Raw genomic sequence first — 20,011 nt, 5'->3', positions numbered from 1 at the left:
TTTTTTTTTTTTTTTTTTTTTTTTATAAAAATGGAGGATCTGAATTTTTTTTAAAAGGAAAAATCAGCTTAAATTTATTAATTTATGATTTTTAAGAGTTTGGTGGATAAACTTAGAAAATTTTAAAAATAAATTAACCCCTTGAAATGTAAATTTTAATTTTATGTTTAATAAAATTCAATTATGATTTGTATTTTTACAAAAAAAAGAAAAAGAAAAAGAAAAAGAAAGTCATTTATGGTCATCTCAATAAAGATAAATGGATAAAACTTGAATGAGGCTAAATTTGTAATTTCGATGTAAAACTTCCGGAAAAGGAGAGGCGAGGGTTTTTTTTGAAAAAAATGGTTGGCGGACATGAAAAATTAACAAATTCTCAACAAAAATACAAAAAACGGATTTGAGAGAGAGAGAGAGAGTATCTTTCAAACGTTTGAATCTCTATTTGACATTTTCAGATGGATTTTCATTATCATTTATCCATTTTTGGATCGAGTTTGTTTCCTCAAATCTCTCCAATTCTCGCCTCATCTTCATTCTCCATTTTCCCCTTTTGCAGTTTGTGAATAATCCAATCCATTCCGTCTCTGAGTTTTCCATTGACTCCCCTAATACTTCTTAATTTCATTTTCCTTTCTACTCATTACAGATTACATCGACTTCAAGCAATTATCCATTATTTTTTTGGTTGATTTTGTGGCGACTCAATCCAGCGACTTGGTCGAGGCCGATAAGAAAAATGGCGTGCGAAGGCGGTGGCAATGGAGGAGGAGGAGGAGGAGACGAGACTTCCACATTGTCGCCTAAAAGCAAGTTGAAGTTTCTTTGCAGTTATGGCGGCAAGATCCTCCCTAGGCCCACCGATGGCCATCTCAAGTATGTTGGCGGCGAGACGCGCGTCATCGCTATGCAGCGTGATATCAAATTTTCAGGTTTCTGTCGTTCGATTTTTCTGCCTTTGTTTTTGAGATTGCGATTCTTCTTAAGTTTCTTGCCGTGTTTTTAATCTGACAAATTATGATCAGCGGGAAAATCTTGTTGGATTGCTTTTGATCAAGTGAAATTTATACGACTTTGTTTTTTCTGGAGTGATTTGAAGTGCTTTCTGTATAAGGTTCAAATGTATGAGACGACTTAGAAATTGGATTTCGAATATCAAATGTTAAGATTGTTAGGGCTAACCACATCGAATAGTTTTATTTTTTTTCTTGTTTTCTCGGATAGGATCTTTGACAAGTTTGTGAAACACATTGTACAGATTTAGGTTCAGTGATCTCTCTTGAAAGTTCAATGAATTATTCTTTAATGGTAATGAAAATCAGCGAACATTTCAAGATATTTATTTTCGGATTTCCTCTTATTCTACTCTGTCTTGCTTAGATCTAATGAAGAAAGTGACGGCTCTATTTGATGGAGATATGGTGCTGAAGTATCAGTTGGTTCCTGAGGATCTTGATGTGTTGGTCTCTGTGAGATCTGATGAAGATTTAAAGCATATGCTTGATGAATACGATCGGCTCGAGAGTGAAGGAACTCCCAAGCTTCGCTGTTTCTTATTTCCTTCAAATCCAATTGTTGTTGAAACTCGACCGTTCTTTGCAGATCCTCAAGCAATTGAGCAACGTTATCTGGAAGCCATTAATGGCATTGTCCGGTGCAGCTCTACTGCGAGCTCAAAAGTCTCCCCTTCTAATGCTAGCCGCCCTACATTCAGCCTTTCATCTGCATGTTCATCTCCAAAATCATCTTCTCCAGATGCCCAAACTGCTGAATCTATGGCCCAAGAACCATTCTCTTGGAATAGCATCAAGCCTAGCCGCCCTCCCATGCACAAAGTCCATAGCTCTCCTAGTCTTTGCAGCTTCAACAACCTTCAACCTCCCCCCATTGTGATTCCAGTTAGTAAACACCACATTCAGCAACGTCATTACCACTATCAACAAAACCATGGCTACCAGTCTTCTAGACATCCACAAGAGTTCAGCAGATGTAATGCCCCTGAAAGAGCTCCCATGCCTCTTTCACCGTCACCGCCTATGGGTCGGGCCGATTTTGGAAGGAGTCCAAAGGGTCCTAGTGTCAGCCACCAGATATCTAGTAGACAGCAGCAGAGAGGATTTGGAGTGTGGAATAGATATGGATACTCTGATGAGTTTGCAGCGAATGGTTGTGGTAGGATGGATAGAGCAGAAAGTGGTCAATGGAGCTCGAGAAAGGCATTTTGGGAGTAACCAAATACAGTCAGTCAGTTAGTCTGTGTAGATAATTGGAAGGAAAAGAATCAAAGATGGCGGTATAGTCTTCTTTTCTTTGTGCTATATCTGAATCATCATTGTATTCTTTTATTCGTTTTTATGCTTTATTTTTTGAACTAAATTTCCTGCGAAGGAAATACTTGTGTAGATGTGTATAGGTTTCATAAACAAATCTCATGTGCTTGTGATATTTTTAGTGATATTTTTAGTTTGATTCTTGTAAATGAAAATTCCTTGTGCATAATCTTGTTATGCCAACCCGCTAAGATTATACACAATGTTGATATAATTCAGGATTCCGAGTCACTCTTTTGGATGGTCGAGATAATAGTTTAAGTTTAATCTCTAGTTTAGCTCAAAACTTTTATATTGGTTTTGTTTTGGTTCTTAAATTCTTTCGATAGTCTGTTCTTAATTCATTTTAAACATTTAGAGATGACACTTATAACATATCTGTTCGTTGTAAACTTACTAAGATACGAAAGAAGATTCCTCTATTCAAACATGTCATCATAATATGCTCAATGGAGGCTTACAATCTTTATAACTCGAACAATCCGAAGTAATTTATCGATATGAAATCAAAAGAGAGAGCTCTTACTAAAGTTCACGTGTAAACTAGACAGAATCTTTAAGTTAGGTAGATAATCTTGAATGAAATAAAAAAATCTCTAATACCCGGCACTAAAAATCATTAAATCATCGACAAAACACAAAATAAATAAGCCAAATCAACTTATAACGAACCCACACTAAATGGTTGAGCATTCGACTTGTAAAACAAAACTTGTATAACCATTAACAAAACTTGTATAACCATTACAAACAAATACGTGCAACAAATAATCCCGTTGTCATCAAGAAATTGTTGAAACAAGAAAATAAACAAGATTTGATTTAACATACCAAATGTACATATCCGTTCTATTTGTAGTAAATAAAAAACGGTAAGAATTCATGTGGAAACAGAATTCATTTTTGACTCAAACACATTGTTGGATTAAAGTTTAGAAAAATAGAAAAAAAATGTTGGGTTGGGAGGTTCGTCGAAAAAGCCCATATCTGGAAGGGTAGTTTTGGGCATAGAAGTTGGTGACAGTCGCAGTATTTGAAGTCGGCTGTCTCTCCGTATTGTCTACATTTTCGAAGTGGGGCACCCGATTTGGGAGGGACAATTTCTTCAATTTTGCTTTCCGAGATTTCGGAAAGCTAAATCTTCAGAACCAGGAACCAGAGAGAGAGAGAGACCAGCGAGATAATATGGCCCGGAGACCCGACGATGACTACGATTACCTCTTCAAAGTTGTGCTAATCGGCGATTCCGGCGTTGGAAAATCCAACCTTCTTTCCCGGTTCACTCGGAATGAGTTTTGTTTGGAGTCCAAGTCCACCATTGGCGTCGAATTCGCCACTCGTACTCTTCAGGTCTCTCTCTCAATTTTCTCTCTCATTTCGGTATTTATATCTACGTTCGTTGTATGTTTGTGTGCTTTACATTCTCGATCTATGTAAAAATTCGCGGGAACGCGAATTTTTTTTTGGAGAATTTTTTTGATGTACTTAAAGTAATGATCTGATTTTCTTTTTTCCGTTTAAAACTGGCGGTTTTTATTTGAATTGAGATTGTGCATCTTCGCTTGCGGATCTGCGTTCTCAATTGGTTGTTCTGGTAATTTTCGTTTTAATTTAGGGGAATGCGGGAAATTGGTCGTCTTTTTACTGCTTTGGATTAGGACAACGAATTGAGAAAAATGTCTATGGATTTGTTTAGGTTTATAACTTTTGATTGAAGTTATTCAGATTCTGATCTGGTATGGGCTAGAGATTTCATCCTAACTTTTAATGGAGATACATCTGCAGATCATGATTGGTTGTTTTTATGCCGGTTAATTTCCCACAAAACCTTAACGCCAAATATGAATCTGAATTAACGACTCCTTTTCTGGTAATACAATTATTATCTTGGTTCTTATACAAATTTTGATTATGCAAATTTACAGTTTAAACCATTCGAGTGTTTTATAAAGGACAAGCATTTTACAAATTGTTAAACAATGAAGAATCATATACAATTCTTCTACCCGCAACACCTGATTTACACTGCAGTATGAGGTCATTTAAATCTCAGTTTCTTGGACTATGGCTGGTAGATAGAATTTTTTATTTAGTTTGTGTCCTGTTACACATGTAGATGTTTTGATAATAGATTTTGGAACTTCTTGGATCGATGTCGTATTCAAATGGCTATGTGATATTAGTGTCACATTTGTTGAGCTGAAAGAAAATATTCTCTTTTTTCTTTTTCTACTGCGCTTTGACTATCAAAGTTACCAAGAAAAGAAATGCTACATACTTTATATTAGGTTGAGGGAAGAACCGTGAAAGCTCAGATATGGGACACGGCCGGTCAAGAGCGTTACAGAGCAATAACCAGTGCTTACTATAGGGGTGCCCTCGGAGCCCTTCTAGTATACGATGTAACGAAACCGATGACTTTCGACAATGTAAACCGTTGGTTGAAGGAACTTAGGGACCATGCAGATTCCAACATAGTCATCATGTTAATCGGTAACAAGACCGATCTGAAACACCTCCGAGCAGTGGCAACAGAAGACGCACAGAGCTACGCCGAGAAAGAAGGGCTGTCATTCATTGAAACTTCGGCTCTTGAAGCAACAAACGTGGAGAAGGCTTTCCAAACCATTCTCTCAGAGATATATAGGATAATCAGTAAGAAGTCCCTCAATTCGGATGAGCCTGCTACTGCTAACATCAAGGAAGGAAAAACCATTGTGGTTGGTGAATCAGAGGACAATTCGAAGAAGGCTTGTTGCTCCTCTTCTTAAGTTCAGAAAAATATCCCCACAATTTTTTGTAACTCTCCTCTCTCTCTCTCTCTCCCTCTTTTCTTGGTCATCTGCTTACGCATATCTTTCTAGTTACCAACTCTATTCTGTTATTCTTGTTTGCTTGGATTTTGTTGGTGTATAATTTTCATATAATTTATATTTTACTTAGATTTTTTTTTTTCAAGAGATCATTGAGATCTCATGTCAGAAACACTATTGAGCGGTTCATTTCAGAGTTTGTCTGTTTTTATGGAATCTCTATGTTGGAGAATCAAATGTGAATGTCTTATTTTAATATCCGTGAGGCTTATGTGTATGCAACTAGTTTTTGGTCTTAGGAACTGTTGATTTTAAAGTGGCTATGGACCATATTCTTTCTAACATACTTGAGTATCATCGCAGTTAACATTCTTAGCATCCAAAGAATTCAACTCATGATTCCAAAATGAGGATGGTTTACCCGTAATCGGCATTCACTCATTCAATCAACTTAGAGGTTAGTTGTTCCAAACAGCCTAAGTCTACCGTTAGCATCTTCTCTTCAGGGTTTTTTAAATGCAAAGAGACGTTTTCACACTCGTTTAAAAAAAAAAAAGGACAAAAAGCTATTATCATGAAGTCATCTATTTTTTTTTTTTTTTAAATTTAGTTAAATGTTGTGTAATGTCATCTATAAATTTTTAAATGCCTTTATTTTAAACCTTCAATTTTGTAGAGATATTATATTAAATTGTTTTTTTAAATGATGTAATAAAAATTAACATAAATACATCTTTTATGTATTTATTTATTAACCCATTGAAATAACCTTGAAAGTCAATACAATTACCCTTTTATTTTAATATTTTATCTATTAAACTATAACATCTTATTAAACCATAGAATTTAAATAAAGGAAAGATTAACGATACTATACTTTTAAAAAGTAATGTTAATGCCTAATAAATTCAATACATACCCTATATTTTTAAAAACTAATTAATTATATTAGATATAAAAATGAATTTTATAATTGGGTCTAATAAATTTACAATTTTTCAAAAGAATACTAGAAACCATTTACCTTGAAACAATATTTTTTTAAAATTAAGAGAAATTATTATACACAAAATTGTTTTAAAGTTAAAAAAAAAAAAAAAACAAATAAACCCAAATATGGAAGATTTAGAAACAAAACCTATAATATTAAATAAGGAAGGAAACAAAGAAAAAGGTATTGTCAGATGCGGGCAGGAAGTAGGGTCCAGTTCCACGTGAGGGTAGGGGTAAAATGGTAAAATAAGAAAAACAGTTCGGGAGAGAGAGAAAAGAAAGGTAAGGATTTTGGTTTGGGTAGAAAAAGACGCATCCAGTCTCCACCACACCGCACCACACCACACCATATTGTCAAAAATCCCATTCCCCACTCCTTCCTTCCTCCCTTCCTCCCTCCATTGCCAATGCCACCACTGACCCATTGATTCCAACTACCACATACAAATCAAAACAAAACATATACTGTAAAATTAAGATTCACTCACACCACTACGCGATCTCCCTCTGGTTTTTGTTCCTCCTCCACAGCCCTTTTTCTTTTCTTCCCCTTCCCATTCAACCGACTTCCCCTGTATCTCTCTGCCCCAGATTCATCTTCTTCTTCCCTCTTTCTGCGAAGGTAGCCTCTTTCCCCATCTGTGTCGCTCTCTTTTTTGTTGCAAACGCTAATATCACTCTTCTTCTCGACATGTTAACCCAACTCCACTTCTGGGTTTCTTTCTGTTTTGTTTTCTAGTTTATGCATGATGGGGGAGAGAACCCCACCTGGGAGTTACTTCCATTACCCTCCCCCTTCTGCCCACGCATCTCCTCACAGGACTCCATCCATTCCCTTAGATCGGGAGAGGTAATTTTTCTTCATCATTTTTTTGCTTTTCTTTATCTACTGCTGATTCATTCTGATTCTTTCTTTGTTTGATTCATCATGTATAACGTCCTGTTTTTAATTGTGTTGTGTTGATGATCTTTGTCTGTGCTACTGAGTATGGAGTTGTGTTGCTTTTGGACGTGATGTGTTGTATGTGATGGTGATTTTGTGTTATGTGAAAATGGCAGGTATCTTGCTGAATTACTGTCTGAGAGACAGAAATTGGGTCCTTTCGTGCAGGTTTTGCCTCATTGTAGCAGACTTCTGAATCAGGGTGGGTTTTCAAGATCTCTCTCTACTTTGCATTTTGTTGTTGAAACATCTATTCTTATTTCTTATGCTGACATTAGTGGAATCAATGGTATCTATCAAGTGGTATTAGAGCATCAATGTAAGCAATAACTTGTTGGATGAAAGAAAAGCTTAAGGCTCAAGTGGGTTCTCTATAGAAGAAAATTTAAGATGCTGAAAGATGTTGGTGACAGGAATTCGTTGACTCGAAAGCAAGCAAGCTCAATAATGGTGAAGAAGATGCTAATCATGTTTGGTCAGGTAGAACAATTGTTGAAGGAGATATTGTCACTTGTTATTAGCGAAGCAAATCTCCAACGAGCAAAACGATGGAATTTGTCACTGTAATGGCCCAAACTTATTGCTAGCAAGATTTTTAAAACACGTCTGCTAGGGAGAGGTTTTCACACCTTATAAAGAATGTTCCGTTCTCCTCCCCAATCGATGTGGGATCTCACAATCCACCTCCCTTTGAGGCCCAACGTCCTTGCTGGCACTCGTTCCCTTCTTGAGTTGATGTGGGACACCCCAAATTCACCGGTATGATGGATCATGTAGCATGGAGTAGTATAGTCTTTGCCATTCATAAGGTAATTTAAAAGAGTAGCTTTGTGTTCGTTTGCAACCACCAGTTGTAAGTAGAGGTTCGGTGGTGGCTGCAGGAGAGAGAGCTTTGTGGTTGTTTGGCTCGATCTTGCTAAAAAATTCGAAATCCATTTTACCTTGAGGTACTTGAGATTATCTCCAAGAGTGTCATCTTCTCCATGTGGACAGAGGCAAAAATGTATTTTCCTACCTTACTCAGTACTTTGTCAACTCGTAATTAATTAGACCATAGTCGACTACAATCTTTTCTACGTCTTCACCCATAAAAAATGATGTTAACGAACTTGGGATGATGCTATGCATCTAAGACATGTTCTTAACAGTTTTTTGGATCCTCTGCCCCACATGAATAGGCATGTGGTGATAATTTTCTGTGAGTAACAAGCCAACTATCTGCAATTTGCCAGTAACCAGCTTAAACACGAGTATTTCTTAAGTCAGTTGCATGAACACCCCTTAAGTTGTTACTATCGTTGCAGAGATCAGACGTCTATCGGGCCTCAATCAAACTTCCGTGGATCATGAGAGATTCGAGCACGGGAGCCCTTACAGGTCATTAGGCCAGCTATCGAACGGAAGGCCAATGGACTTGGAAGGTTGGCCTCCAATGCAAATGGAGGTAAATATATAATATCCTACTGGATTTAAATTTTTTCGTATATTTAACGTCGAGTGTCCTTAATCTATTTCTTTTTAGTTTTGCTAGTTACTCAATAGGAAGGTTTCCTCTTTAATCAGTGATTTCTTGGTATGAGAATATTTTTGAAAAATTGGAAAACCAAGCTTGACAATAGCCTACCTAGTTATTAAAATTTCATCTCGGCTTGAATCCTGAACTTTGTAGGGTATCTCCAGAGGTCCCTAGTCCTTACTACAGCGGTACTCGTGGGTCCGTTCTGACCCGAGCATTCTCGAAATAGAATTCGTAGTTCTTTGTATTTGTGATTTACACGTGTGGTTTAGTTATAAAATACTTCTACTGCAGGGAAGTGGACATGTCCACAGTTTGGGGCCCCTTCAAGCTCATTCAATGGCATGGCCGAGGGTTCAAGGAATTCCTACGACACCGATAGTTAAGAGAGTCGTTAGACTTGATGTACCTGTTGACAAATATCCAAATGTAAGTTAAAATATTTTCATGTTAGGTGGTGATTGTACTGACCTTTTGCCTCTCTGATGTTAGTAGTTTCTTGCTCAAATCACGGCAGTATAATTTCGTTGGACGACTTCTCGGACCGCGTGGAAACTCCTTGAAAAGAGTTGAAGCCTTAACAGAATGTAGGGTGTACATAAGAGGCAAGGGCTCTATCAAGGATGCTTTAGAGGTACTGAAAAAACTACTCGGTGTTTGTATTTTACTCGTTTTTTTTTTTTGTGGTTAATCTTTTCTAACGTGTGATATACATATTCTGTTGAACACAACTCTTTGTGGGTAACACTCGCACTCTTTATTAACACTAATCGAAAAGAGATTATAAAACACTTCGTAGAAAATACACAATGGGCTCATACAATTATTGGGTTTGACCCTATTGGGCTAATGATGATATTTCAACATATTTTACTCGCTTTCTCTTATGAGTTCTCTCTCTCTCTCGTCTTTGAGATAACTGCTCGATTATAGATTTCGAGTAGTCAGCCTTTCATTAATGTCTTTAACATATGTTCTGAATTTGGATATGGGAGTATTTGATATTACTTGCAATGGATATGAATGTTGTGGTTTAGGAAGAGAAGCTAAAGGACAAGCCTGGGTATGAGCATCTTAATGAGCCGTTGCATCTCTTGGTTGAGGCAGAATTCCCAGAGGATACAATAAACTCTCGCTTGGATCATGCAGTGGCTGTGTTAGAAAGCCTTTTGAAGCCTGTGGTATGAACAAAACATCTCAATCACCAACAAATCCTCTCATTGTTTTCTCATGGAGCTTTTGTTATTCCAGGATGAATTGCTTGATCAATATAAGAAGCAACAGCTAAGAGAATTGGCATTACTAAATGGCACTCTGAGGGAGGAAAGTCCAAGTATGAGCCCAAGCATGTCTCCGTTTAACACCACGGGGCTCAAACGGGCCAAGACAGGGAGGTAGTAGGAACAGTGACTTCCCGACAGCGTCGACGAGAGATGACGAGCTTCGTCGACGCTTTGTTCAAACCATGGAAGCTGGTTTTCATCATTGAATAGCAAGTTAACTTTTGCTGGCTGCACATGGTCAAGAGTTTGGGTGATTTTGCTCAGCTCAATCTGATAGGCCTATGTTAATTGGCTCACCACTTTTTTCCCCTTAATATAGGAGGGAAGGAGAATCCCCTCCACCATTTGAACATTTTTTCATTTTTTTTTTCTAAGGTAGTAATTTAATTTAGGTTAAATTACAAATGCAGTTCCATCAACAACTTTTAACGGATATGTTTATTTACTCCTTAAAATTTAAATGTTATTGCTCTAGACTTTAATTTGTGATTTTATGTAATTTCGGGTGGTAATCGTGTTAATTAAATGTGACAGCAGAAGGAAGTGAGAAGCCATTTATGAATGCACCATGCTCTTTCTTTGAAACAGCATCTCTTATATATATATATATATAACCCATAGCCTATAACTTTATTAACTTTGAAATTGATTAAAATATATTAAAATAAATAATGAAAATTTTGCTTATTTAGTCACTAAATGAAGTTCGTCTAATGATTAACAAATTCTTTTTAAAAATTAAAATTAATTTATAGAATTGATATAAATTGAATTATATATTTAATAAAACTCCTAAAAATTTTCACATTTTAAAAAATTCAAAAGTTCATCCAACTTAATTTGTAATTCTGATGCAATTGCAATTATTTAAGTTAGAAAATTTAAATATAAAAAATTATCATTGGTTTGGTGAAATAGAATGAATCATAGTGCGCACACATATGTGATCAATATTTGAGCCAGCTGATATGTTCATACGGTAAATGCATCGGTGAAAGAACAAAATATTTGAGAACTTAACCCTTTCATTAATAAACTCGTTATGTAACATCAATTTTACATATCTGAACTCGATCAATTTTACATGCTATAAGCACTCATTTTATCCTCAATTGGATAAACTAATACATCATAAAATTGTAGAAAAGAAGAACAAAAACTAACCTTACAGCAAACTACCATCTTATGATCTTTAGACATTTGACATGCAACAATTCCAAGATAATGTTTTCTAAGCCTGTGATAGAATTTCAGATGAAGGAATATTGTCAATTATAAGGTACAGGAATCTGAAAATTATATGTAGCTTTTTTTACAAAAGAGAGACAAAAGCAAGAGAAGTGCCCCTTTTGAACATTTGAGGTGTGATAAAACATTTGATATATACTGCCTAACTTGTGAGGGCCCCAAAAAGAAATGACAGCTCACTATTGAATGGAGATGCAAGAACAGTCTAAAACAAACAAGCAAGTCAGGGTATAGAGTGTAATCGCAAGAACAGCATAAAAGCGAATATATTAGGTCTAAAAGCTTCAAAAGGTCTGACAAGCTACACAACAGCCAGTGCATCAAATCATAAAGTCACTGAACAAGTAAATAATTAGAGTAGCTTTTGCTGCAATATCATCTTCTATGGGAAATGTTCTTATATGGTATTTTCTAGAATGCGTGGGAGTATCATAAAATATTTTAACAGCTCCTAGTTATTATTTTGTAATTATGATTCATTTTTACTGATACTAATTGGTAGAACGTCTTGCAATGCTAATGGCAGTGCTTAGCATGTTGCCTTCTCCATCATACCTTTCCTATGGGCAGTGCTGAAAATAGACATTCTTTTATGAATAGTACTTGAAAGTTTATATAGATATAATGTTGTCTTACATAGTCTCGCCCCACGAAGCACCTTAAGCATAGTCTCTAAGGAAGCTATTTACTTTTAAAACACCATGACAGGCTTTTCCACTTCCCGTTTAAGAGTTTTTAATTGTAATTTGTAAGTTCAAGTCAAGATGAAAGAGTCAACATTGCAATGAAGGGTTGGCAAAGAAAAAAAAATCGAAGCGAGGAGAAAATAGGGGAAGTAGGAGTTGGTTGATATGTACAGAGCTTTTTAGCCTTTTAGGATGTAAAATGGTTCCAAAACCAAGAAATGGAGAAGCAAAACTGAGAATCTCCTATAATTTAGTGTGTTACTCCCAAGGATAATAAGAACTTAATTTCAACATCATAGAGAAAAAGACTGAATGAGATATAAATTAGAGAAGAAAAATGATTACTCGTCATGCAGCCATGGATAGAAACATACATATGGCGTTCGATGGATTTTCTAATACTGAATTCATCATGAGAAACCATATCATCTAAAAGACATGACAATACCACTCCAGCATATCAGATATGTATAAAGCTATTTCAGGTGAAAAATAAAAGGATGACGAGTTCAAAGACATACCCAACTTCAGTGAAGTAAATTTCAGATATCCTTCAATCCCGAAGACCAAGCTCAACTTCAAGCTCATCGTCTTCTTCAAACAATTTCAGAAGTCGGGCATATTGCTCCTCTCTTCTCTTTTTTTGCCATAACTTGAAAAGGAAAAATGACAACACCACTACCAAAAGACCAAGGAGGATGATTGCAATCATCGAGCTAGTGTTGCTTCTGGAGGATGGATGATTTCCAGATTTAATACCATCTTTGGGAGTGGAGTCATCAGAAAGGGCTGTAGCAGCCAACCAAAAGAAGTGTTATGAGATAGCTACAAAAGATAGTATTCATGTCTCAATATTGGCTAATTGATGTCTAGAAATTTATCATTCGACAGCAAAATTCATTTCAAGATAAAAGATCATGGAAAATGCACAAAAATAAGAGTAACCATGTGATTTGGAGTATACACGGGTAAAATACTAATGCATAATTGCATCTCCCTCAGCAATGAACAATGAGTACGGGTTTGAAGGGAAATAAGCAACGAAGCCAGAGGTGAACTGAAACTCCTCATTTTCATTCTCAATTAGCAAAATTGTGCGTAGCCACTGAAAGAACAAACTTCATGGCTGCTTTTTGGTACAGTTTTTGTAATTTCATACACCTATAAAAACATGTACAAGAAGTTGTTTTTTATGTCGACAAGGATTCTTTATATATTATATATATATATATAGACACACAGATTAAGTAGTACTGCTACTTCGTGCATCTGCTTGGGTCGCTTATACATTGCGAAATTGAGATTCACACATCCCCTTAGATCGTAATACAGCAACCAAATTTCATTCAAACAACAATGAAGTTCTGTAAGTATTATTTTAACTAAGAAAACATAAACAAACAAAGATCTCAACTATTTAACATGGAAGGAGATTGAAAATCAAACAAAAACGAGATCTGAATACAAATTCATGAAAAGAAAAGGCTTCCAAAGTCAATTGCGTCCCTCTCAATTCGGTTCACCTCAACCGCTTCCAGTAACAGAACAAGCAAAAACAAGGAAACGAGAATTTGCATAAAATCAAAGAACGGATCATAGAAACTAAATAAAAATTGAATTAAGCAAAGTATAAATTAACAGAAAGGACAAGAAAGAGAGATCTGAAGAAAGTACCGGAGACGAATAGTAGAGAAAGCAAAGCCGAAAACGAAATAAAATCAGACGATCTGCGACTCAAATTTGCGCTCATCTCTGTGTCTATCTGTTTCTGGCAAGCTCGAAAACAAATTCTGTCGCTCGCTCGCTCGCGGCAGAGAAATGGAAGTTGAAGGGAAAGCTGAAAGCTGGAAAACCACGCAAACGCTACACGGTTGGAAGTTACCTGAAGAGTGAAGAACCAAGATGGTTGATTAAAATTCCTTCAAATTTTACGAGTATATTTTCAAAATTGATTTTAATTTTATTGATGTTCTCAGGGTAATGCCGTTTTCGAGATTTTTAATTATAAACTTTAGACGGTTGAAAGTCCATTTTTTTTAAGCTTATAGGTATTCGAATATTCCACGTTGAATTATTGACTTCAATATTGTTTTTAAAAAATGTATAATAACTGTGTAAAGTTTGAATGTTGTGTGTATAGTGAATACTCCATGGTCTTGCAACTTCATTTCAACCATCTTCAGTTTTGTATGATTTGAGTAGTAGAATACAATTGAAATGAATTTCAACTTTAAATTAATTTAGTTTTTAGAGCTAAATAAATTTAATAAGCAACTTGCTAATAATTATATCAAAATATAATAAAACCCTTAAAACTAATAATTAACATCAATTATGTTTGAAGTTTTGGGCGCTAACAAAAGTTCAATGGTAGAATCGAACTTGGACGGAGCAAAAAGGGATGTCAGGAGGCTGCCAAGACCACAGAATAAAGCCAAAATGGACAGAGAAGAACAGCATTTACACCAAAGAAAGCACCGAAAAAAGCCAAATCAGCCACTTAATACGCAAAACAAAGATCCAAACCCAAATTTGGAGAAGATCTTGCGGCTGAAGAATCAAAATAATCGAGGAAATTTCAAAAAACTCGTTGAAAAAATCAAATGGACAAGACAAGAATCAGCCACCAAATTTACACCGAAGAGAAAAGAGATCACCTGAGGAATACACAACACAGTACCAAAGTCGGACACTACATACATTCAACACAGACCCAACCCCAATTCTAGAAACATATTCAAATTTTAAAAACAACAAAAACCAAAAATGGACATCATGCAAGTCTGTTTCTTCTCAGAGAAAAAAAAAACCAAATACATGCGCACTCATTTAGATATTCAAGAAATTGCCCAAACTAAAAGGCTCAAATTAAATTTGGACAATCTTGCTTCTTAAAAAGAAAAAAAAGCCAAGTCGTAATGGATAAACTAAAAAGGGAGGAAAGTGAATTTTATAAATCATAACAGCACTGGCTAAGCTAAATGGCTTGAAATTTAAATAGAAAATCAAAGAAGGGTGTGTTCAGTTTGCCTCAGATGATAAATAAAAGACAAAATCTACTTCAAAAGACGGCAGAAAACAAAATCGACCCAAAAAGTCCACAGAAACCTTCCTCCCAAGTCAGTCCTCTAGCCCAACAACAGATGATGTTCTGTCTATTTCTCACTTGAAGCATTTGGCATCCAAGAGAGCCTCTCCCTCAAATGGTTCCTGATCTTCAATCATTTGGTTCACTCTCTCCTTCTGGGCTTCATCGGAGATATCGACCTTCTTCCACTCGTACAGCTCCATGTCATAGCATTCGTCCATAACAAATTGTGGGATTTCTTGCCCACGGAAAAGCCATAGCCCCTTCACCTTGAAGGGTGCCTCTGATCCGATCACAAGCATCTTTCCAAAGGCATATTTACGAGCAAGATCCATTCTCTGGAGAAATCCGCTGACTTTGTTCAAAGTCACAAAGGAAACTGTGTTCTCGTCATTGTACTTGTAATCACAGAACCAAAGGGAGTACCCTTCAGGATCGTACATGTCCCAGAATCCTGCATCACGTAGACAAATGAACATAGAAGACTTCAATTATACAATTCCTTCAAGGGGAAAACAGTTATTGATTCTTAACTTCTCAAGAAACATAATGAAACAGATGGGGCTTAAGAATGGCCATACCTTTGATTGCAACCTCACGGAAGTTAGTTTTTGTGTTAGAGTAGAGACGTTTCCACTCATCCAAAATCATCTTACTGGGAGGAAGGAGGTCAAGAGGATTTTTGGCCTTGGGCTTTGGTGCATCCTCTTCCTCTGCAGGTGCTGCTGCTTTGGGCTTCTCTTCCTTCTTAGGCTCAGCCTTTGGCTTGGCAGCTGCTGCAGCCTCTCCCGGTGTCTTCACTGGTGGAACAGTTTCTGTCTGCTTAAACTCACCAATAATCTTCTTGAAATTTGGTTGATTGACCATTGTCCAGAAGTACCTCTCGACGTGAGGGAACTCAGAAGTAAAGCTTTTAGTCAACAGAAAAGAGATTCCCCAATACAAATTGCATGTTACAATGATATCAGCCAGTGTCACAGAATGTCCAACAAGGTATGTGTTTGAAGCAAGGTAAGAGTTCAGAGCAGCAAAAGAGCGTTTTAGGGCAGCGTTTGCAGCTTCTTCAACCTTTATGATGAAAATAAAATGCACGGTGTCATGTGCCAGCGAAATAAGAAAGCAAAGTCATTCGTAGGTAACCAAAAAAAAAATCACTCATACATGAAATATAGGACTCAGGAAGGAAAGAAAAAAATGGAAAAGAGTGAAATTGAAAACCAAAAAGACCAATTTCTCAATCCACTTTTCATTTTCTATTACTACCCACGACACAAGTGAAGAATACAAGAAGACAAAATTCAAATTTGAATAAGAATTCGCACAGAAAACGTTATCAATAATTCAGCCACATTGTAAGAAAAACTCACTCGATTAGATATAAAAGAGAAACTAACTTACAGCAGCATGGTAAGCGCGATATCCATATCTAGGCCCTGCTAAAGCACCAATATGAACATCAATTTCAAGTGTGGCAAAGTCAATCCATTGTTCAACGTGTCCCTGAAAACAAATAGAGTGAAAAGGTTTAATAAAAGCAAACAACTTCATTCTAATTAAAGAAAAGAAAAGGAGAATAATCAAAACCAACAAAGAATAAGAACAAAGGATCTTACATATTCAATTGGAGAAGAACCAAATAAACCACAGTCCTTCAAGCGAGCAACTGTAGCAACAAGAAAAAAAAATTCCATAAAACAAAAGAAAAGGAGGAATAATTCCGCTTAACTCATGTGCATAGTTATTAAGTCACTCCCATGGAGAAAGCATAACAATAATTACCATAGCGAGCTATGGCATTGCTCTCAAAGATACCACCTTCGGGTGTTTCAAGCACAGGAACCTGAAACATTAAGATCCATTATTTTTTAAGCAAAGAGCTATAGAATAAAGAACTACAATCTCTAACATGAACAGATCACCAGACCAAGAGCAAGATATTTGTTTACCTTCCCAATAGGATTCATTTTGAGAAACTCAGGAGACTTATTGGTTACGCCCATGGTAAAACCTGGGGCAAGGTCAACCTTGACACCATTGTATTCTGCAACTATAAGAGCTTTGTAAGCATTTTTGTTAGTGTTCCAGGAGTACAGAACCTGCAAAATGAACACGTATATACATCAATAACATATCAAACGATTATCAACCGAAAAATGACAAAATCCAATTGCAATGAATTCATTAATAACTGAAACCAAGGAGTAAGCACACAATAAACTTCATTGGTGTGTAATTAGACAATAACGCGTTAGGCTTTGGCATGATAAACTTCTTTGAACGGGTGGGAATACTGAGTTTGGAATATTTTAAGAAATCTCAATCAATAGAAACCCCAAGAACAATAAGATTGAACTTGCAAAAAAAAACGGAAAAGCAATCCTCAATCGTCAATAATGTAAAAAAAGCAACTATTTCAGCAATCGTTCAACACTTTTTATGCAATGACACATGAGACACTATCCAATTTCAGGAGTAAACAGCGCACGGTAGTGATTCGGACACAAAAGAGTATTACTATCAAAATAGCATGGTCCAAAAATAAGATCTGAAAATTCAAACCACAGTTGAAAAGCGGAATAAAACATGAACCCTATGCTAGAACTATCCAATTACAGATTTCCTTTTTTCCATAAAACCCATCAATCAAACCAAACGGCAACACGTCAGATCCAAAATAATCCAAGATAAATTCCCACGTTCTGGAACCAACTCGTAGAAAATATCAGAAGTAACGAGAGACTCACCAGAGCCATCGCTTCGCTGTAGAAAAAACGTTTCGCTCAAAGAATACAGATCTGAGCAAACAACAAACGTAGCGGTTAGTTACAGAAAGAAATACAGATACAATTCAATCGATTTGTGATTGATTTCTGATGAAATAAACAAGATCAACTAAAGAACCAAGTGATGAAGTTGAGAGAGAGACCTGAGGGCGAGCGCTAGCAAGAGTAAGCCTGCTGCGGGAGGTGTGTTATAATGAGCAAAAACTAGGGTTTTAAAGGTGTTTCTGGATCGGGTATTCGTCTTTGGGCTCCATGGCCCGACACACCCAGCCTAATTTTGTTCTAAATATTTGTTTGGCTACAAAAAGGTAATAATAATAAAAATAAAATAAATATCATACCTCCATGGCCAGCATCACCCACCCTTCTTTCAAAAGTTTTTTTTTTTTTTTTTTAAGCATTTCAAATTTAATCTTGTAACACAAATTCTTTCAAATATTATCCTAACAAATCGCGATGAAACATATAAAACGATATATTAAGTGATATAAAACGTTTGATTGAATTTAAAATAACGATATTTAGACATGTCAACTTTTCATTTGACATTTTAATTATTTTTCTACGTTACCGATAATTTTAAAACGTTTTGAAACCTTTTGAAAGAAATCCACAGAGAACCGTGAAAACTAAGAAAATTCTTCAATTTTTTCGAGAGAAAATGTGAGGGGATTTAAGTTTGACTCGACTCGAGGGTCTTATTTATATAAACGTATAGAAAATGTTTGCTAAAATTAAATAACATATTTTAATAGAGTATCAATTTAGTTGATCAAGTAATGCACCCGTGGAGTTCCTGTGGTTGCTACTTTAGGATCGTTGTAGTTACGGTGGCCATTCGTTGAGGTTTTGGTTGGTGGCTCTCTATGACCAGGTCACCAAATATTATAAATTTCCATTATATATATATATATATATATATATATATATATTAATGGGTCTAATACAAATGAGTTCTTTAAGTATTAATGAAAGTTTTTCAATCTAAAGCTTGCAAAGATCGAGGTTGAGTCCATGGTCGTGTGACACCCATGAAACACGAAAGTCATTCATTATTAAAAACAAAGGACTTTTGGAGGACAAAAATGGGTGAGACTGAATCTACGATCCTATCGACTTATGGTCATCCCCACATTATGAGAATCATAGAAAATGCATCATAACCAATGAATCAAGAGGCACAACATGTCAAAAATCGTCAAAGATTATATCCAACAAATTGATACTATATATATATACATATATATTTTTTTTAGGAGATTCTTAGACATACGAAAAAGTAAAGTCATTTTTACGGAGTTTGTCAGGCGATCCTAAATATAATCGAAGGCTTACTTTGAAGCACACAAGTCTAAAAAAGCTCATAACTCTAGAGGACGAGTCATTTTGTAGAATACCTTGAGCCCAAAGCCATTTTACCTATAAAAACCTCAATCATCCTACATGATTTAACAAACTCATTGTAAGGATGACCCTAAGCATGTAAGCTAAAAAAAGCCCACAATTTTGCGGAATGCAAAACGCTACCTAAGAAGGCATGAGAGGTCTAGAACATGTCTACCTATAGAAACTTAGAGTTATCTTTATGGAGTTTGATGAATGATCGTAAGAATAATCGAAAGTCTACCTTGGAGCACTAAAGACTAAAAGAACCATAATTTTGACCGAGAATTTTAAGACATGATGAGTTATTTAAGACAAATTTAAAAACCAGCCTATTGGAGTTAGATTGATAAAAAATGAACCCATCGGGGTCAGATGGAATTTTTTTTCTCTTCTTAAAAAAAAAAAATTACGAAAAGATTATACTCTAAAATTGGGCTTTGTACGTTCATCTTATAAGTAAAATCATAATTCCAATTAGGGGCGAGAGCTAAAGTTATGAATAGTTTTGGATCAAGGTGATAACCCTAAGGTACAATAAAAATAAAATTAAGAACAAATTCGAAATAAAAATATGAATAATTTTAAAAAACCTTACAGCAAAAATAAAAATAAACAATTATTTGGAATATTTTTATTTAAAAACCCTTACAAATTCTCTTAATCATATGCAATAAAATAAAAATAAATAAGAGCATCTTTGTGGGGCTATTTGGAATCCAAGGTATATGGAAGCATAATGAATCCAGGGCAGGGCATTTTCTAAACCGGAAGAGGGCGTATGTTAAACCCATAGCCAAGCAACCACGAAAGAAAGGAGTCGCACGCCGCCACGACAACATCCACGTAGGCTCGGAAAAACCGAGCCAAAATTCTCGTCCGAAGCTTGAGTCTCCGACGCGCAGCTGGAGACAGCCTGTCACCAACAAAGTCCCACTCACCCAT

The 20,011-nt window shown here is 35.9% G+C and overlaps 4 protein-coding genes and 1 long non-coding RNA gene across 5 annotated transcripts; 3 read left to right on the top strand and 2 right to left on the bottom strand.

The window, feature by feature from the left end:
• The first annotated feature begins 402 nt into the window (after positions 1-402).
• LOC111447868 (ras-related protein RABA2a-like) lies at positions 403-5,401 on the top strand. The gene is made up of 3 exons (XM_023087233.1): positions 403-419; positions 3,488-3,680; positions 4,619-5,401. Exons 2-3 carry the CDS (start codon positions 3,516-3,518, stop codon positions 5,099-5,101), a joined length of 648 nt encoding a protein of 215 aa, XP_022943001.1. The 5' UTR covers positions 403-419; positions 3,488-3,515; the 3' UTR covers positions 5,102-5,401.
• On the top strand, positions 430-2,513 carry LOC111447867. The gene is made up of 2 exons (XM_023087232.1): positions 430-932; positions 1,381-2,513. The coding sequence occupies exons 1-2, from the start codon at positions 740-742 to the stop codon at positions 2,229-2,231; spliced, it is 1,044 nt and encodes a 347-aa protein (XP_022943000.1). The 5' UTR covers positions 430-739; the 3' UTR covers positions 2,232-2,513.
• Positions 5,402-6,466: 1,065 nt separating the features above from the next.
• Positions 6,467-10,440, top strand: LOC111447793 (KH domain-containing protein At1g09660/At1g09670-like). Its single transcript, XM_023087137.1, has 8 exons — positions 6,467-6,758; positions 6,876-6,986; positions 7,196-7,281; positions 8,384-8,523; positions 8,890-9,024; positions 9,113-9,229; positions 9,633-9,776; positions 9,847-10,440. The coding sequence occupies exons 2-8, from the start codon at positions 6,883-6,885 to the stop codon at positions 9,991-9,993; spliced, it is 873 nt and encodes a 290-aa protein (XP_022942905.1). The 5' UTR covers positions 6,467-6,758; positions 6,876-6,882; the 3' UTR covers positions 9,994-10,440.
• Positions 10,441-10,883: 443 nt separating this feature from the next.
• Positions 10,884-13,742, bottom strand: LOC111446892. Its single transcript, XR_002711166.1, has 3 exons — positions 13,487-13,742; positions 12,334-12,601; positions 10,884-11,115 (listed from the first exon to the last, which is right to left on the bottom strand). It is a non-coding gene; the product is annotated as an uncharacterized LOC111446892 (long non-coding RNA).
• A 991-nt stretch (positions 13,743-14,733) lies between these two features.
• Positions 14,734-17,926, bottom strand: LOC111447557 (elongation factor 1-gamma-like). The gene is made up of 8 exons (XM_023086791.1): positions 17,827-17,926; positions 17,645-17,695; positions 16,847-16,996; positions 16,680-16,740; positions 16,514-16,563; positions 16,299-16,400; positions 15,482-15,968; positions 14,734-15,354 (listed from the first exon to the last, which is right to left on the bottom strand). Exons 2-8 carry the CDS (start codon positions 17,651-17,653, stop codon positions 14,975-14,977), a joined length of 1,239 nt encoding a protein of 412 aa, XP_022942559.1. The 5' UTR covers positions 17,654-17,695; positions 17,827-17,926; the 3' UTR covers positions 14,734-14,974.
• Positions 17,927-20,011: the final 2,085 nt, after the last annotated feature.

The sequence above is a fragment of the Cucurbita moschata genome, unplaced genomic scaffold (assembly GCF_002738365.1).
Source record: "Cucurbita moschata cultivar Rifu unplaced genomic scaffold, Cmos_1.0 Cmo_Scf00009, whole genome shotgun sequence".
NCBI lineage: Eukaryota > Viridiplantae > Streptophyta > Magnoliopsida > Cucurbitales > Cucurbitaceae > Cucurbita > Cucurbita moschata.
This window is presented reverse-complemented; position numbering and strand designations above follow the sequence as displayed.

Excerpts from the sequence above, each read along its gene's own strand:
- LOC111447793 (XM_023087137.1), top strand. The coding sequence starts at position 6,883 with ATGATGGGGGAGAGAACCCCACCTGGGAGTTACTTCCATTACCCTCCC. Across the intron at positions 6,987-7,195 it reads ATTCCCTTAGATCGGGAGAG|GTATCTTGCTGAATTACTGT; the intron begins GTAATTTTTCTT and ends TGAAAATGGCAG. Across the intron at positions 9,777-9,846 it reads AAAGCCTTTTGAAGCCTGTG|GATGAATTGCTTGATCAATA; the intron begins GTATGAACAAAA and ends TTGTTATTCCAG.
- LOC111447557 (XM_023086791.1), bottom strand. Across the intron at positions 16,741-16,846 it reads AAATGAATCCTATTGGGAAG|GTTCCTGTGCTTGAAACACC; the intron begins GTAAACAAATAT and ends TTAATGTTTCAG. Across the intron at positions 16,564-16,679 it reads CAATGCCATAGCTCGCTATG|TTGCTCGCTTGAAGGACTGT; the intron begins GTAATTATTGTT and ends TTGTTGCTACAG.
- LOC111447867 (XM_023087232.1), top strand. The coding sequence starts at position 740 with ATGGCGTGCGAAGGCGGTGGCAATGGAGGAGGAGGAGGAGGAGACGAG. Across the intron at positions 933-1,380 it reads GCGTGATATCAAATTTTCAG|ATCTAATGAAGAAAGTGACG; the intron begins GTTTCTGTCGTT and ends TGTCTTGCTTAG.
- LOC111447868 (XM_023087233.1), top strand. The coding sequence starts at position 3,516 with ATGGCCCGGAGACCCGACGATGACTACGATTACCTCTTCAAAGTTGTG. Across the intron at positions 3,681-4,618 it reads TCGCCACTCGTACTCTTCAG|GTTGAGGGAAGAACCGTGAA; the intron begins GTCTCTCTCTCA and ends ACTTTATATTAG.